We start from the raw sequence: 19263 nt of genomic DNA, 5'->3' as shown, positions 1-19263 counted from the left end.
TCACACATGAACGCTCACTGGGATGATATATTATCAACAACCTCAGTTTGAAAATTAGTCAGAGACAAGAAGCATATTGCTCCTCATGCCAAAGAGTCAGATGATCTACTGTGGCTGCTTTTAATTTAATGAACATTAGTAGCAGACAAACTATGGTCCCAGCATTTTGTTCTTAAAATTTCACTGAATGTATGATAAAATAAAGGAAAAACTGAAATACTTATAGGGAGCAGAACCCCAGACTCCAGTTTTCAGAGGGTGGGGATTTTGCCATGGCTTAGTATTAATATAATTATGGTTTTATTATCTTAAATCAGGTAAATGAAACAGTACTTGCTTTCTACAACTATCGTCAAAAGATCAAATTAAAGAAAATCATATGTTGGACTAACTGTTTCACGTTTTTCTTTTAATTTGTCACCCCTAACTAGGTTCAATGACGTTCTAATTATTATTATTGCTCCTAATTTGTCTTTCACCCGAGCACATGACCATACTGTAAAATATTAGTGTTATTTTTATGCATCCATTTGACACCATCAATGGTAGTTTTCCACAGGCCGCTGACTCTGCAGGTGGATTAGATGCTGAATGGAATAGTACGAGCGCCTCACCATCTGGCTCTCATATAGACATCAGCAAGCACGGAAACAATAAGGAAATGGGTGAAAGTTACCGGCTTCTGATTGGCCGGCGAGGGGTTTGGGCGCTCTGCCCGCTGCTGATTGGCTGCTAAAAAGGTACACACAGAACGGCTCTGACGGCACGTAGCACGCGGTGGAAAAAGAGCACGAGCACGCCTGACCACGAGAACACACCACGCCCACGTTCGATGTGACGTTGTAGAGCTCGGGCTGGATATAAATTAGCGCGCCTCCCGCTCGCAGTACTACAGAGAAAGACGCTGAGAACGAAACGGGAGATTTCTGGAAGTATTTTTGGATCGTTTAAAGTTCTTATTTTTAAAATTTGGGACTTTCGTTCTTGGTGAAAGTTGTTCGTGACTGTTTGAACGAGACCTGTCCGGAAGAAGCGAGACGATGAAGTGCATTATAGGAATTGGCGGGTAAGTTTGACTAGCTTATCGTATTTATTTAACTACCAAGTCAACGGTTTTAACGTTTCCTTTTATCCGTTAACGTGAAAAATGGCTGATGTAAGTCGACTAAATACAGTGACAGTGGAGCAGGGTCACGCTGCGGAGATGCTCTGACTGCGCTGTGTGGCGCAGTTCATTGTCGTTATTGCTCGTACAGGTTTGTTTTTGCCAAACTGGTGCTTCAGGGTTTTTGTTTTCTCGTAATGGTGATTATTTGTCTCAGATTCATAGCTGTTATCATTTTTGGCCGCGTGTTTATCAGCTGCCCGCCACAAACCTGTTCAAAGTCACATCCGGTCCGGTCGGTTTGTTGTTATAAATCGAGCGGGACTTTTGAAAATTCACCGCCAGGTCAGCTCAAAAGTGGAGGGAGATCTGAGTTTAGTGTTGCCATAACACTTATTATTATTATTATTATTGTTATTATTGTTATTATTATTATACTTGTGCAACATTTAATATTTAAATGTAACACATTTAAACTTAACTTGCTCCCAGAGTTTTTGTTTTCATTTGTTTCCTTTTAATAATGTGCACAAATTTACTATGTTGAATATTAACAAAGCTCAATATAATACATAAATACTGGCTGCCATAAAGCTAACGGAAGGTCATTAATTTTGCTGTGGTGATAGCGGGCATTTTTATCACCCTGTGCCTTTCTGTTTACAGGGTGACTAATGGTGGTAAAACCACTCTGACAAATAACTTGATCAAGACTTTGCCCAACTGCTGTGTCGTGCATCAAGATGACTTTTTCAAGGTGAGTGTAAGCTAGTGGAGTGTTTTGTTTTTTTTCTTGTTTTTTTTGTTTTGTTTTTTCCCCCCATGCTGCTTTCTCCTCTTTGGACACTGCATGATATTTGCATTTCAACAAAATAGGAGGGCTTCCCTGAGTGGTACCCCACCCCATCCCCCCACTTTTTGTTCTCCAGATTAGATCCAGAGTTGTGTCTTTCCCTTGTTGTCTCGCCTCACTGCTTCGGTCTTGTTTTCCCTTCCCCACATCCTTGAATTTCTCCATTTATTCTCCTCATCTACATTTTCTTAAGATAGCTGTTAACATCAACTTCTCTTGTTATTGAGTCTTTTCTTATTTCTCTTCGTATAAGCACTACTACATTAGATGATTTGTTTTGCTTCCCCCCCTAGTTTAGTCACAGCTGCATACTTGTGTGAACGGCTTGCTTTGTTTTGTGCATGCCCCCTGCTGTGTACCCTCTGTACTCACTTGTTTGGCCTTAATAACTCTGGCATGTGAGTGGGATCTGCAAGTGTTCAGAGCTGTGAGGTTGCAGCAGTGTTTTATTGGTCACTGTTATTTCAGAAACCCGATCAGATAGAAGTCGGGGAGGACGGCTTTAAACAGTGGGATGGTAAGACTTCACCCGAAGACTGCCAGTGACTCATTAATCTTATATCCACATAGCTGCCCATTTTAACATAGTTTACCTCCACAATCCATGATTGCACACAGCCGTAATCACGCACATCAAAAGTTTATTGTAGCCTTCAGTAGCTCGCAAACAACAAACACATCCAATAAATTACATTGTTTGCTTGGGTTTGTTTTAACCTTTTTCTCTCTTCTTTCCATCATTTTTTTTCTTGCCTCTTAATCTTTCTTTATAGTTATCACGGCGTTGGATATGGAGGCCATGACCAACACGATAAAAGGCTGGATTGAGAACCCGGTGAAGTTTGCCAGATCTCACGGTGTCCCTTTGTCTTCTTCCTCCGATTTGGCCAACACCGACGAGCAGATCCACATCCTGATTGTGGAGGGCTTCCTGCTCTACAACTACCCGTAGGTTTAAAGCAGACTTTCATATCTTTTAATAAATGAAGTATTGTTCACACTGAGCACATTTGTTTGAAGTCAGTCAGTTAATTATCTTCAAACCACTGATTTATCTGGTTATGATGGCGACACATTAGGCAGTATGATTTCTGCCGTGTCACGTGTTGGTTTAGCGTGCTTACCACTCAGTCGTGTTCAGTGACGCCCACGTGGCCAGCTCAGGCAGGTCCTGCAGTTAGAGATAAGGCCTTCAGCAGAAAGATGCTGTCAAGGTGCAACTCTGACGTCGCTGCTGCTGCGTGTTCAGTGCGCTAGTGATGCCTGTCAGAGGTGTAGATAAGGCGCCATCTGAACAGTTGCATAACTGAACTCCTTTGACTCTGAAGATGTTGTACATCATTGCGTCACGTTTCTGTCTGCCTTCTAGGCCCCTGCTGGACGTCTTCGACAAGTGCTACTACATCTCGATACCCTACGAGGAGTGCAAGAGGAGAAGAAGGTGAATAATGAAAGATTTCACTCACACTTTTAGGAGTTTTTCATCTTTTCAAGTGGAAGTTCTCACTGTATTTTTGTCACTTTCAGTACGAGACAGTACACTGTCCCTGACCCTCCCGGCCTGTTCGATGGCCACGTGTGGCCCATGTACCTGAAACACAGGAAACAGATGGAGGACAGTGGCTTGAATATTGGTATGTAGCAGCTGGATTATGTTTGCCATCCATGTATGTTGGCAGTAAGAGCATTAAACATATGACTAAATCCTTTTCTTTGCAGTGTCCCTCGATGGCTTGAAATCCAAACAGGAAATCTACAGCCAGGTGTATGAAGACATTCAGAACAACCTGCTCAATCGTTTATAGGTAAGGAGGTGGAGGGAGTGTGCCACTGTGTCATTAATGTCATAAACTGTACACAAGTTTAGACATTTGTCTCCTACTGGGAACAGTTCAGTTGTTTGTACAGCTAAAACACTCAGATTTTGAAGTAGATGCGTCATACAACCTGTACACATGTTGATGAAAATATTAACGTGTGGCGTTTGCAGACTTGTTTAACAGTTTTGTTTTCTGTGTCTTGCAGCAGGAGGACTCGTCTCCACACCTGTACAGAATCTGTAAATAGACCCAGTGATTTTTTTTGTTATGAAGGTTTTTTGTAATATTCAATTTTTTTTTTTTGTAAATGGATGAATGAATGTTAACTTATCATTGTCTTTTTATCATTTTTCTGATGAGCAATGTTTTAGTTATTTCTGTGAAGGTGATTGTTGAACTGCTCGTTACTTTGTTACCATTACATTAAACAGCTTGTATTGGACCATTTGTGTGCCAGCCACATTCACCTGTCAATAAAAGCATTATTTGCTGTTGAAGGGAACAAACGTGTTGTTGTTTCTGTCACCGTGACATAAAACGTCTGCAGATGACGTTGGTGTTGGATCACATACTGAATGTTATCAATGCCGCTTGTTGCCTTTCATTTAAATCCTGACAGCTGTGACTCACTGAGCTCTTCATAAGCCTGCCAGGGTCTATTAAAGCAGGCCTGCAGTGTAAAACTGATGACCGTGTAAAATCAGCAGGCTTACGTGTTGTGTAGCATTCTGTAAGGAGGATGCAAATGAATCTTTCTGTGTCTAAAGAAGCGGCTCAGTGACACAGATTACCCGCCTTATTTAGACGAGATTAAGTATATAATGTAAATTTATAAGGATTTGGGGGCTTTTTTAAAAAGAGAAAATGTGAACAGGAAACACGGATGTATCTGTGGTCGTGGTGGATGTTTGTTGCTCAGCACCCAGTTTGTACTGGTTACTTTTTTTTTTTCTACATTTCTAATTATGCTTTTATTTAATTTTAACATTTTTATAAAACTAATTTTCTCAGTTATACAGATTACATTATGTGAAGGGTTTCTACTATCATCCAGCCCATTACAGCAGGGGTGGCCAGCTCCAGGCCTCGAGGGCTGGTGCCCTGCAGGTTTTAGATCTCACCCTGGGTCAACACGCCTGACTCATGATGAGTTCATCACCAGGCCTCTGGAGAACTTCAAGATATGTTGAGGAGGTCATTTAGCCATTTCAATCAGCTGTGTTGGATCAAGGACACATCTAAAACCTGCAGGACCCTCGAGGCCTGGGTTTGGACACCGCTGCTCTATAGAGTACAGATGTGGTCAGTTTCCATAAATTGCATGCAGGTTTAAATATACACTTACAGCCCCACTAATATTAATGAATTACAACTTGACTAGATGATCGACAAGCTTCTGGCATATTCTCTTCTGGATACTGGACCATTCTTCGTGGCGGGCTTTCAGAAGGCCGTTCCAGAAGTTAATGTCAGCCTGCTTCATCCATTCCAAAATCAGTTTTGATTTGAGTTTTAATAATCTATAATCAATAATCAGTTGATTTGAGATGACACTGAAGACTTTGGAGGTTGTACCGTCTGGGAGCACCCAGAGCATGCTGCTACCATCATGCATGACCACTGGCATAGTGTTGTTTTTATACATACATGCAAATCTTTTAATAAGTTGAGCTGAAGGTTCTAAAAATGGCTTTTAACCTGATGAGGTCAGAGCCCGTTGAATTCTTGTTAGTGATCATGATGGTATACAGCTGGTGGTTTCTCTTTATCAGCGTAAGAAGGATTCGTTTCACAGCATTCGCCAGTGACTGTCCAAGAAGGAGAATTGGACACAAGTTGGGAAAGTCTCTCTGAGTCATTTTTAAACAACTGCAGACTCCAAGAAGACGCACGAATCATTCACACGTGCCACTACTTTGCCAAGGAAAACCCAAACTGTCACCCTGAGATGAAGGAATTTGGTTGTTTGATGGAAACTTTTCTTTATGGCTACCAAAAGGGGTTGAGGTGAAACTTGCTAAGGGGGATTTAACCAAATATTAGTGGGGTGTATGCATGCTTTTGACAAGGAAAATCAAAGTTGTGCACTAGGGCTGTCACAAACGATTATTTTGATAGTCGACTAGTCACCAATTATTTTTGCGATTAGTCGACTAATCAGATCATGCAAATGTACAGATTATTGCACCAGCAGCATCTGCTCTTATATAACTATCATTAGCTTACAGCTTTAAGTGTTTAAGGTGTGTGCTAACTAAAAATAAAGACAAGATGATAGTTTATTAAATTTTAATGAAATTTGCAGATTGTTTCGGTGAAGTTTAATAAACTCCTTGTTATCTAAAATATAACAGGACACCGGAGGATATTCTCGAGCATCTCTTTAATCTCAGCCAAACCGATTTACTCAGGAACAAATAAAATACTAAAAAAAAAAGCCAAACAATAACATTTTTAAGTTATCTAAGTGACTTATATATCATGTTTAACCTGAGTAGCGAAAGACCGTGGTGGGTTTGAAAACGATTTGCCGGGAGTCCGGTGTTCTCACGGCTCTAGTTAGCCTAGCCCCCGGCTAGCTATCGAGCTAGTGGGTAACAGACGTCTCCGAAAACGTCGGAGCGCTTTTGAAAGTATGTGGTGTCTTGATAAACTGAGCAGATATTTGAGGTTTACACAGCTACATTCTCGCCTGAAAATATGTTAAACGCTTATTTTGTGACCCAGAAAGAATAATAAGAGTAATATTAAAGCTAACTAGCTGCCGCCATTGTTGTAAACTGAGCTGGGCTGCGCTATGAATTCTGGGACACAGCTTCTTCTTCTTCGGGGTTTAACGGCAGCTGGCATCCTTGTACATGCAGTGCTGCCATCTTCTGTTTCAGTCCGTTATTACACTCTTAAATCCTACTACTTATTCCTGCGTCTTTTGGGATCTTACAAAGCTTCAAACGACGCGTCAACTATTAAATTAGTCGTCGACGATTTTAATAGTCGACGTAATCGTGACTAGTCGACTAATCGTGGCAGCCCTATTGTGCACCCAGTTCCTGATTTTAACATGATTAAAGATGTATGCTGTAGCATCATTCCACTCATTAAAGGCTCAAACTCATGATGAGTGCATGTAAACTTCTGATCGCAACTGTAAATATGGGACATGCCACTTTGTGTAGCTGAGGTTGTTCAGATAGCTGAAGGGGAAGCAAGTGGTAGCTGAATTTATCTGTTTGCATAGCTATAATTCTTTGGTGACTCAGTGTAGCAGACACTGCACAACCTCTCTGAAGGAGATGTTGAAGTTTTGGGATCATAGCCGACTAACACGGATAACCAGCTCTTTGTTTTGTCACTGAGTAAATGCTGGATTTCATGTAGCTCATTCCCAGCTAGACCCACAACAGCAGCTCACAGTCATTTTTGGAAACCTTAATTAGAGTACACAAACCAAGGTGAGCCATTTTTGCCTGCATCTAATTTCTAAACAGGAAATGCCCTTTCAGACCCATATATCTGCCCTCCTGCATGTTTGCACAACACTGCACCTCTGAAATAGCTCAAGAGGATGCCTGAGTGGGTCACGGACGAGCCACAAGATCGAGACTATTAGCACGAGATTTACAGTGCATGAGGCCCGGGACACGTGCTGACATCACATACGCTTTCATATTTATAAATAGGGCGGAATAATTTCCCATTTCCCCCGAGGAAATACTTTCTCCAGACACAGAATGTGGTGGGAACTTCAGCTTATACTGCAGCTAAATATAGCACAGGTCAGACAGGTGACTGTATTTTAAGTGTCCTCTTTTACAAACTGGAAAGCAGCCCAGTGATACTTACAGCCTGGGTTTTATCACAAGTGCTCCTCTGGGTTTGTAGTGTGGCATATCCAGAAATAACACCCTTATATTCTGCCCTCATGCAGGTCTGCACTCAGATTTAACCCTCTCAGGTTCAAATTAAACTTTTTGTTGCTAATGCACAACCAAGTCCTGCAGTGGTACTTCTGAGTAAAAAAAACTCATAAAATATGTATGTGGGGTAATCAGGTTGTTAGTTTTTAACTGTTGCAAATCGGCAACGCCTGCCTGGAGAGGGTTAAAAGGCAAGGCAAGTTTATTTGTATAGCACAATTCAACAACAAGGTGATTCAAAGTGCTTTACAGATATATTAGAAACAAAAACAATGATTTAAAATTGATTAAAACAAACAAACCAACAAAACAGTATATAAAATCAAAAATCAAAACAGATAAAATCAGAACAGTCGATAAAATCAGTCGTTAAAATGTAAGTTTTGAAATTTAAGCCTAAGTGTGGATTTGGTGCTTTATTCAAATGCAGCTGAGAACAGGTGAGTCTTCAAGCTGGATTTAAATAAACTGAGTGTTTCAGCTGATCTGAGGCTTTCTGGGAGTTTGTTCCAGATATAAGGAGCATAAAAGCTGAATGCAGCTTCTCCGTGTCTGGTTCTGACTCTGGGAACTGATAAAAGACCGGATCCAGATGACCTGAGGGATCTGGAAGGTTCATACTGGGTCAGGAGGTCACTGATGTATTTTGGTCCTAAACCATTCAGAGCTTTATAGACCAGAAAAAACAAAAATCTGCAGTGACTCAAACAGATCCACCTTCTCCTGTCACCATTTACAGTAATAATTCTTTCCCCAACTGCTCGTCATGACTTCAGCTGCAGGTACATGTAACCCATCATGTGAGTGGTGTGTGGAAATTGAGGGACAAAATAATTGTGACGCTCTGACAGGTGGTCGTGGCCTGAACCACACTGACCTTGACTCCCGGTGGCTAAATATGACAGCAGTATGTGTGACAGCTGCAAATCAAAGAAAACACGCCTTTATTTACAAAATGACGCTGCGCTGTAGGTGTAGTCACTCACACGTGAACCCGTGCACGATTCGCCACAGATAAACAGGGCCAGTGTGGCGCCGTGGCAACGTTATCCCGAGCTGCTTTATAGTGCAAACAAATCCGGTCTAGACGTTTTCCTGCACCCACCTGACTTCATTGCTCCACAGCATGATTGGATCATGTGACTGGAACGCATCCATCAGCAGCATGAGGTCACACGTGATTCTAATCTATAGCTGCCCCCACACAAAATAATAATAACACTACTGTGTTGCTGGATGTATGGATCCCACGGTTACAAACGTGCGCGAGGTGCTGTGTGTTTCATACATGAACACTCTTTTTGCTAACACGTGACCTGAAATGTATCTCAAATTAAACTTTGAAGGCTCTGAAAATGACTTTTTTCTTTGTTTTAGGGTGAAAATGATCCTTTAACTCACGATAAGCTTTGTTAGATATATTAAGATTCTAAAGTTGGGTGATGTATTGAGTAACTGTGACCTTTGTGTTGGAATCACACACCTGCTCTCACTGTGAATCAAATGACAACAAAGTTTATTACCTATGGAAATAAACTCTCTCCCTCCGTGTTGTAACATCCAGTGCACTTTACTGACAGTTGTTTACACAGAGATCAAATTACAGTTATAAAATTCTTTGTAATTCACATTTTACACATAATCCAGTTTCTCGTTTTGTGAAATATAACGCATGCTTCTGAATAAACTGGAAAGTTATGTGACAGGAGTAACACTGAGTTTGGTCTCTGCTGCTGAACTCATCTGCTTCAGGGTTTAACATCTGGACGTCTGCACACCTTTGTTGTAACAAGTGTTGAGTTACTCTTTTCTTCCTATTTTCCATCAGCTTCTGAAATACGTCCTCATCCTGATGCTTGGTTTGAACTTCAGCGTACCATCTTAACCGTGCCTAAACGCACAGACCTGCGTCTCTGTGATTAGCTGATTAGATATTTGTGTTCGTGTGCAGGTGAACAGGTGTGTACAGGAACACGGCTGTTTTTCAAAGGGAATTTACTCGTTTATTTTAAGTTATCTAAGTGACTTATATATGTTTAACCTGAGTAGCGAAAGACAGCGGTGGGTTTGAAAACGATTTGCTGGGAGTCCGGTGTTGTCACGGCTCTAGTGAGCCTAGCCCCCGGCTAGCTATCAAGCTAGTGGCTAACAGACGTCTCCGAAAACGTCGGAGTGCTTTTGAAAATATGTGGTGTCTTGATAAACTGAGCAGATATTTGAGGTTTACACAGCTACATTCTCGCCTGAAAATATGTTAAACGTTTATTTTGTGACCCAGAAAGAATAATAAGAGTAATATTAAAACTAACTAGCTGCCGCCATTGTTGGAAACTGAGCTGGGCTGCGCTATGAATTCTGGGACAGAGCTTCTTCTTCTTCTTCGGGGTTTAACGGCAGCTGGCATCCTTGTACATGCAGTGCTGCCATCTTCTGTTTCAGTCCGTTATTACACTCTTAAATCCTACTACTTATTCCTGCGTCTTTTGTGATCTTACAAAGCTTCAAACGACGCGTCGACTATTAAATCAGTCGTCGATGATTTTGATAGTCGACGTAATCGTGACTAGTCGACTAATCGTGGCAGCCCTACTTCATTGCCACATTTTGTCAATATTTTCAGTTTGATTGTTTTTTTTCTTGCTTAAAAACGATGGACGTAATAATCTGTTACATGTGCTTTTTTATGTGATGATTACTGTCACTTGAATACTTGCATTATTGCATTGCAAGCTTGCTTACATAAGAATTGAGTATTTTTATTTTCAGCTTTAAAAAGAAAAATCTCTGAATTGCTGCTTTTGCTCATGTAAAGGTTCAGAACGCCTCTGCAGGACTGAAATAATAGCACAGACATATTTGCAGCACGGGGCACCTACAAGAAAGTGAAAGAATGTAACTAGATGATATAATCTGGAAAGTTGTAGATTATAACTACAAGAAAATACTCAGCGTGCTGGGATTTAATGAGTTGCACTGAGCAGAAGTTTCCTAACTGTTATATGTAACACATATTTTTGCCGTCAGTGGGTGACTTCCCCTCTTGGCTGGTTACTCTGAAATAAACATCCCTCTAGTGGGAGCCTCGCTCTTTAACCTCTAAACAAACTAAAGACAGACTTCATCATGGTGTCACATTCCAAGTGTAGGACTCAAAGTTGGGAAAGATTTGTTTTTAAGCACACGTGTCTGAATTAAAAACAGGCACAGTGTGCTGCACAGGCTGGGACCTCCTGCTGAAAGAATCACACCAGGCTGTCTGAGCAGACGAAGCCTGTACGTGTGTTTATAGTCGCATCCCACAAATTACATATGAAAACATTTGATTTTACAGTGTTATTTGGGCTCCAGGCTACCACACGATCTGCACGTCTGAGCAGTCAGACTGCGCTGGCATTAGGGCATAAGGTGGCAGCTGGATTTTCAAATCTAATGCAAACCATGAAGGATATTGGCTCACATATTATGGCAGAGCTTATAATGATAGCTGATGATTATTACTGTAGTTCTCAACATCCTTACATCTTCTCTGCTCTCCCAGAACAGTCCAGACCATTTACATGTTGCCTGCTTCAACATTAGACATAAATCCAGTGTCCATACATCCACCTGTATACACAAAGTACCAGATTACACTGGTATGAATCCCGTGCGCCACACCTCGCAGTTTAAAATAAGAGGAACAGGTTAACTGTTAATTGGCTCTTGGGGATAAATAAAGTCTTTCTGATTGCACTGAACGTCTCTACATGCGCATTAAATCAGTGAGTTCTCAGTGTAACTTGAAATGTGTGTGATTACCAGTTTGAGCAGAACAACAGGAACATCAACGATGCTGGCCAAAACTTTCGAGTCACTTCCTCTTTGTAAGATTTGTACAAATGCGGTGCGCGCGTGCCGTGACAGCACACGTAGAACTCACGAGACTTAAGACGGTTGAGTCGTGGCAGTGATGAGTCAGACTTTTAAAAAAATGAAGCTTTACCCTACAGGCCTCTTTCTCCTTCTGCTGGCGTTCGTGTATTTAAATATTTTTTTTGTATTTAAATATGTTTTTTTTAATAATGTTGCAAGATGGACAGTTAAATAAAGGTTTCATTGAATAAAAAAAGATTTAAAGATGACTGGTGGCGGAAGCAGAGCACAGACTGTCTGTGAGAATCTACCGCCATCGTGTGGTGCAGAGATGTATTGCCACTGAATTTAGACAACGAAAGCTTGGCTCACAGAGCAGCTGCAACAAGAACAAGAAACATTAAATAGCAACATAATAAGATAAATATTATATTATATTATATTATATTATATTATATTATATTATATTATATTATATTATATTATATTATATTATAGTGCAAACAGTGCAGGCTTCAGCTCTGGGGAAAAGCTGTTCCTCAGTCTGCACAGTCTGTGACCTGGTGAATTGATGGTGCCACTTATTTCGGTCTTTGTTTGACATGAAAGGGCATATTTGTCACTTTATTGCAACTATATTTGCACTCTTGAGCTCCTTCATTCACTGACTGATCATAAAGTTATTACTTGCGTTATGTATTCATGTAATCACTAAAATGTGTATTTTGGGTACAATAAGAGAATTTCAGATGTAATGCAGTTTTGTTTTGTTTAAATTTCACCAACTTGCTGATGCCCACGGTTGTGAGTGCGGCTTCTTACTGTACATGGGTGGATGGTTGTAAATCACATCACAGATGCCAAAAACCTCTCAAACCAAGCCCTCTTGCCGGTGATGCTGTGCGCAACCTCGTGACAGAGTCAAGCATATTCAAAACACCCCCTCACCTCCCGTGTCAAACTCAAATGTCAGCCTAGTTCATGTGTCACTTTTGGAGCTCCTCCGATACAGTTGCCATCCCGACGAGCCATGGAGAAGTTCGTGTTTGTGTTATTTTACTTATTTGGTGTTCTGGTGTGTTTGGGCACCGGTCAGCACCGTCTGCGTGCACGTGTTGGACCGTGGACACACCGGATTCAGTGGGAGAATAACGGTCAGGTGTACAGTTTACTGAGCACTGGGACTCAGTATCGTTTACCAGCACAGACGCGGAGACGCGATCAGCTTCTATTGAGAGCAAACAACCAAGTGAACCCTCCGGCTGCGTCCAGTAGACCCACCAGAACCGGATCTTGGGAATTCAACGAACTCAACGGCCATTTTCAACAAAACGAGATCCTTGGTGCTGATGCGGATCAGTATATACTCGCCTTGGGACGACCTGGCACGCGCAGTCAGTCCCCACCCCGCAGCCAAACCACCACAGAGGCTGTGGGATACTCCGGGTCCCTCCGGTCACAGTCCAGCAGCTCTTCAGCTCTTACCTCCGTCCAAGAGTTCTCCGGCAGCGGAGTCCCACGAGGAGGCCGTAGTACACTTGGAGATGATACAGGTGCACAACGGGCCAGCGCGCCACAGGCAAGATCGGATTTTACCCACAGCCGAAGCGGCAGAAGCAGGTCCCAGAGCACGGATTCAGCTGTTCGATCACCTGCCACATCAATATGGGTGACCACGGCAGAGGACGCTGTGAATGCACGTCGCATAACCCAGGAGACCGCGCTGGGAGACGCTCCCAGTGCGCGCGGTGTGCACAGAGCGCACACTCTGACCAGAGTCACGCCGGAGTTAATTGTTTCTCCCACAGCGCTGTACAGCAACGCTGTAGAATTACAATTTCCACGTAGCGGGCCCGATGCCTCACGCACTACAGACGCGAGTGACCCACGAGACCCGCACAGTATTCATCACAGGAACTCGGTTTTCTATAACGTTTACCCACCAGACCGCAGGAACAGGCTGAGTGCGCGCCCTCCACCAGGAACCGGCTACGGGACCAGATTCTTCCACAACGGTGAGACAGAAGCACCGAGACCAACGTGTATTAAAAAGTAGTTATGGAGAGGCACGCATCTTGAAGCGTTAGACATTATCACGGCCAATCAATCAAATTGGTTTGGCGCCGAAAGGAGTGCCGAGCCCCACATTTAAACCCCATCTAATGCAGATTTTAATGCATTTTAATGAGAACCGGAATTAATGCCCCGTTATGACAAAACTAATGTCTCCCGTGTCAGAGCCTCTGAGCAAAGTTAAAATTAAATGCTTGATTGATAGACTTTGAGAGTCATTAGTGATTAGCCAGCAGTGATGGAGAAATTACTCCTGCAGCTTATGACAGTATAAGTATCTAAAGTTGTCCATTCATTATTCTCCCCAAGCAGATTCTTATGATGCTGATCTGTGTAGATACGTCTGCATAGTCAAATCAACACATGCAGCACTTTTCAACACTAGCAGATGCAGTTTAAAACAGAGCTGTCAAACAGAGAACACAGACTCCAACAAAGCTTTATGTTTCATAAGTACAGTTTAGTCAGTGATCTAAGAGAACTTTTTCTTTTATTTTACACTTTTATCATGTAGAAAAATTGAGATATTCTGTTGAAATTGCCCTTTGTTATCTTATATTCAGATATCTGAGGGATTAAATGTGGACATTTATGTGACTGAAAGTTGATGCCTCAGTTTTTGCCTTTAGGTTGTTTTAATCGTTTAAGTTTCTGATTTTGTTCCTCTGCAGGTCTTCCAGACTTGGTTCCTGACCCTTACTACATCCAAGCAGCCTCGTACGTTCAGAGAGCACAGATGTATGCACTTCGCTGTGCAGCTGAGGAGAACTGTCTTTCCAGGTGCTTTATATGAATCTGTCTGTGAAGTCAAAAATAATTTAAGTTGTTCTTCACTGACATTTTACAATACAGGTTATTTCTGCTGTGCAGCAGAAATGTGTGACGTCAGGCAGGACAAACACATTTACATCGAGATAATAAAAGACAGGACTTCTTTGAGCCTGCCTCACTGTGTTGGCTCACATCCCATTTGGATGCTGGACACAAACCTGGCTGCTGCCTGATTCTCCTCTGATCTGAGCAGCCGCTCTGCCAAATAAAATAAACTCTGAAATGAAAGGCGAAGGATTTCTGAGGTGAATGCAAAAACTGCTGAGGCAAAACCAGGAGCCACCTCTGCAGTAAATCATTGCGTCTGCCACTCGGTGAGCAGGAAATAGAGTAAACTGTGCAGTGAGGCATGTATGTGTGGAGGACGAAGACTTAAAAAGGTGGCGCAAGTCGATTCCGGCTGCGCACTGAGTGCTTAAAACCGTCCGAGTGTCATCTCGGCACACGGTGAAGGTGCTCCGGGTATCTCGGCTCATTTCCTGTTTCCTTTTCCTTCAGCTCTGCATATCACCCGAGTGTGAGTGACCTTGACTATCGAGTTCTGCTGCGCTTCCCACAGCGAGTGAAGAACCAGGGAACAGCAGACTTCCTCCCGGTGAGACCCAGGCATGAGTGGGAGTGGCACAGCTGTCACCAGTGAGTTGGAAACACCATATATGTCCTCAAAGTCACACCCCAGTTCCTGCAGAGTGATGTGTGGACGCAGGATTTATAACTAACAGATAAAACATTAAAACATGTCCGAGGGAGAAGTTAATTTTAGGAAAGTGTAGTTTCTCAGCTAAAGATGGCTGAGGCGAGCGTTTTAGGAACATCCACTCTGACGTCACACAGAGCCAACAGTTCAGGAACAGCTGAGACCAAATCTCTTCATCTGTTTTAAGAAGATTTCTCTCTCCTCTTCAGGCATTACCACAGCATGGAAGCGTTTAGTAACTACGACCTGCTGGATGTCTCCACTGGACTGAAGGTTGCTGAGGGACACAAAGCCAGTTTCTGTCTCGAGGACACGTCGTGTGATGCAGGAGTACGGCGACGCTTTGCCTGCACTACTCACACACAAGTCAGTTTGCATTTTTTTATCTGTGCAGGATTTTCACAGGTTACGTCTTTCTCATAAAAATGTAAAGATTTCCACTTTTAAAGCATCGCAGAAGCAGGTTGTGTAAGTTTGGCGTCTTCTTAGGGTCTCAGTCCTGGATGCTATGACACGTACCACGCCAACATCGACTGCCAGTGGATCGACATCACTGATGTGCCGCCGGGGAACTACATACTCAAGGTGGGTTTGCAGGACGGATTTATATTATCGGATCGTCTGAATCAGAACTCACATTTCATCTCTAAATGATTGTTGTTTACTTGATTTTCAGGTAACGGTGAACCCCTCTCACCTGGTCGAGGAGTCCGACTTCTCCAACAACGAGGCTCAGTGTGACGTCAGGTACACGGGAAGCTACGTCCAGGCGAGAAACTGCAGGATTGTTGTGTAAGTCGGGTCAAGTATTCCCGATTTTCACGAGTGACTCAGGAGGTAAAAATGTTTAAAGTGTTTTTTTCTTTGCTTCACAGGAGCTGACCTGACAGAAGACTGAACATCTCACAGGCTTCATCTCTTCTTACTGCTCCTAATGAGCAGCTGCTGATACCATGAATCTGTATTTATATGATTTACTGTATCCAAAGCCAGGATGGCTCAATTTGACCTTTTACTTATTTATATGAATATTCATTTTAAGTGGATTTTTAAGCAATGCGGGACTGTGCTGTTACTTGGTGCTTACTGTGGGGAAGCAGTGGTGCTCCAGCTTTCCTCCATCACATCTATTAGGATTTTGTCAGAGACCAGCAAATATACCCTGAAGTATACAGCGTGCCGCTGCTCTTATTTAAAAAGTTCAAATGCTGTCACGTGTGGATTATTTGCAATGCTTTGCTCAAGCAGCAGTTTATTACGGAGCCCCGCAGGGGACATGGGAGAAAAAAAAATTAAGACGGACTTTTGCGAGATCTCGCAAAACAAACTCGCAAAAGTTTTAGCCGCATTCTTCGGCCTTCGACCTCCCGTTAGCTCGAAGCTAACCCGTTAGCTCGAAGCTAACCCGTTAGCTCGAAGCTAACCCGTTAGCTCGAAGCTAACCCGTTAGCTCGAAGCTAACCCGTTAGCTCGAAGCTAACCCGTTAGCTCGAAGCTAACCCGTTAGCTCGAAGCTAACCCGTTAGCTCGAAGCTAACCCGTTAGCTCGAAGCTAACCCGTTAGCTCGAAGCTAACGGGAGGTCGAGACCTACTACAGCCGGGAGGAACACCGCTTTCCCGGCACATCGTGCCTCGACCTCCCGGTCGGCTTCGAGCTGGCATCCGAAGAATGCGGCTAAAACCTTTGCGAGATCTCGCAAAAGTTTTGCGAGATCCTGAGTTTGTTTTGCGAGATCCCGAGTTTGTTTTGCGAGATCCCGAGTTTGTTTTGCGAGATCTCGCAAAAGTCCGTCTTAATTTTTTTTCTCTCACATGTCCCCTGCGGGGCTCCATAGTTTATAGTTTTATGTATTCTACTGAAACAAGGCTTGACTTTTAAAAGCTTTTTACTTCATGGTAAAACTTATTTAGATTTCTGAAAACAAAGGCAACCCCGACATCTAATTATTGAATTAGTCTAATTACAATTGGGAGCAAATATTTGTCAACCTGAACTCATCTGGCTGCCCATTAACACCAGTTAACACGAGCTGAGAGCCGGTTCAGTGTCGAGCGGAACATTTAATAATAACATTAATAACACACCTCAGAGAAATACCTGAAATGATCCCACTTTGCTCATTAACGTCATCAAAATAGCAGCGAGAGAATGAGAGCGCTGTGACACTCGTGTGTTTTTGTGTGCTTGTTGTGTTGTGTTATTGCTGGTGAGTGATTGGGGAAACATTTAGTCACCTGGCAGTGGCTCCATGTGAGACGCCTGCGAGTGTCTCGCTCTGTTTACACTTTGTCACCGAATTTAGTCGGGACCAACTGGGACGCTGTCTGGAGGAAATAACCAGCGCAAAACACAATTCTTCCTCTTTGCTCCGTGTTTTTATTATTTTTTTAATGTTTGCCTCACAGAAGATTGGCAGAAAAACAAGCAGGAGGTATGTCCTGCATTGTACGGGCTTTTTCTTTGGCACTCGTCATTAGGCACAGCAGGACTGTCGTGGGAACCATTCCAAACCAAACATGCCCACTGCAGTAATTTGAACCTCAGCAGAAAACTTCTTGTAGTAAGATGGAAGCTGTTAGCAGCAGTAAGCCTAAATGAAAGAGGATTTGAATGAGATGCATATGCTAACAGGTGCAGAGCGGGGTCACGGGAGTTTGTTCTCACATTCACTGAATCATTTGCAGAGTTTGTCTGTGGCAGCATCAAGTCACAGCCTGTCGCCAACTTCTCCAGTTCCTCGCACAATAATAGTAAGAGTCTGTCGGTCCTGATGAGGTCACCTCTATTTGTTATGTTTTAAGGACACAGAGGAAATCAAATACACACACTGATGTAAGAGAAAAACTACCAGAGATGACATGGAAAGCATGCTGCCTGCACCGCATCATTCTGTGCTCGAAACCCATTTCACTCATCCTCTCATCCAAACATGGACTCTGTGCTGAACCTACACGTCTCTGGCCAGCGAACCATCTGAGTGTGAAAGAGGGTCAGGGCAGAGCTCCCAGCTGCTGTGTGCTAAGGGTGGGCCGGTGCACTAAGCCTGCAGGGTGTGGGCAGAGCTGCCGGTCGCTCCGGCTGGAGATGACAAGGAGGAGAGAAATTCCACAGATCCACTGACGGGCAGGAAAACCCGACTGCAAACTGCTGACATCAGCGACGGAGTCATTCTTACTGTGGGCTGAGTGTCTGTGAGGCCGTGCCCAGACTGTCTGAGACGCCCAGTCAACAAGTGTCCCAGCCAAGAGCCCAGACCCCAGCGACACATGATGGACGTCAATGTTCCTGCGTACAGACTTAGACTGGAATAGTGTCGATAAGCACTCACAGACTAAAAATATGCACGCGTGTTTAGAGTTTCACACCCATATTGTTACGCTTGTCTTGTGTCTTCACTAAAGCATCACACTTGTATTAAAGATGCATTATCAGATTTTTACAGCCACTTAGTGGCAGCATAACCGCCTATGTGAGCACAACACTGATCATCCCCTGCACACAAACTCAGACATTTATGTGCAATTTAACTCTAATTGTTCTTAATTCATGTAATCGGCTGTTTTTCCTGCCACAGACTGTAAGAAAACACTCAAAGACACTAAAACACATCACATTTTAAAATGCAATCAGATCACAAATGGACGGCACTAAAAGCTTGTGTGAAGTACCACAGCGGGCAGCTTGGAGGCGTGTGACAATAACAGGTGTGGACGATGACGCGCTCCACTTTTGTCCAGATCACTGAAACACATTTTAAAAGGATGCATTAACAGGTCACAGACTCACTTAATCACAGCTGCGCCACGATGTCAAGTGTTCACTGCACATTATCACAGCGCTGACCAGCCACTTCATTAGGTACACCTATTCATCTGCATGTTAACACTGTGCAGAAAATGATGTTAATACGTATCACTAGAAAGAAGAGATGCCTGTTAATCTGTTAAACTAAACTTTTTGAAAAGAGATCATTTTGATTTTGGGACTGACTCAAACATACGTTCACTGGCCACTTCATTAGGTATACCTGGTGTAGTCCATCTTATTGCAAATGTCTAATTGGCTCATCACAGTGCATATAGTCATGTAGATATCGTTCAGATAACCTTCTGA

The 19263-nt window shown here is 42.9% G+C and overlaps 2 protein-coding genes across 2 annotated transcripts; both read left to right on the top strand.

Moving 5' to 3' along the window:
- Positions 1 to 866: 866 nt before the first annotated feature.
- Positions 867 to 4284, top strand: mibp (muscle-specific beta 1 integrin binding protein). Its single transcript, XM_085152721.1, has 8 exons — positions 867 to 1066; positions 1772 to 1862; positions 2427 to 2475; positions 2732 to 2906; positions 3328 to 3399; positions 3486 to 3592; positions 3678 to 3763; positions 3984 to 4284. The coding sequence occupies exons 1-7, from the start codon at positions 1041 to 1043 to the stop codon at positions 3761 to 3763; spliced, it is 606 nt and encodes a 201-aa protein (XP_085008847.1). The 5' UTR covers positions 867 to 1040; the 3' UTR covers positions 3984 to 4284.
- Positions 4285 to 12107: 7823 nt separating this feature from the next.
- loxl5a (lysyl oxidase-like 5a) lies at positions 12108 to 18966 on the top strand. Its single transcript, XM_085152715.1, has 7 exons — positions 12108 to 13562; positions 14292 to 14400; positions 14950 to 15087; positions 15358 to 15514; positions 15638 to 15733; positions 15825 to 15940; positions 16024 to 18966. Exons 1-7 carry the CDS (start codon positions 12578 to 12580, stop codon positions 16028 to 16030), a joined length of 1608 nt encoding a protein of 535 aa, XP_085008841.1. The 5' UTR covers positions 12108 to 12577; the 3' UTR covers positions 16031 to 18966.
- The last annotated feature ends 297 nt before the right edge of the window (positions 18967 to 19263 follow it).

The sequence above is a fragment of the Neolamprologus multifasciatus genome, chromosome 23, assembly GCF_963576455.1.
Source record: "Neolamprologus multifasciatus chromosome 23, fNeoMul1.2, whole genome shotgun sequence".
NCBI classification, from domain to species: Eukaryota; Metazoa; Chordata; class Actinopteri; order Cichliformes; family Cichlidae; genus Neolamprologus; species Neolamprologus multifasciatus.
This window is presented reverse-complemented; position numbering and strand designations above follow the sequence as displayed.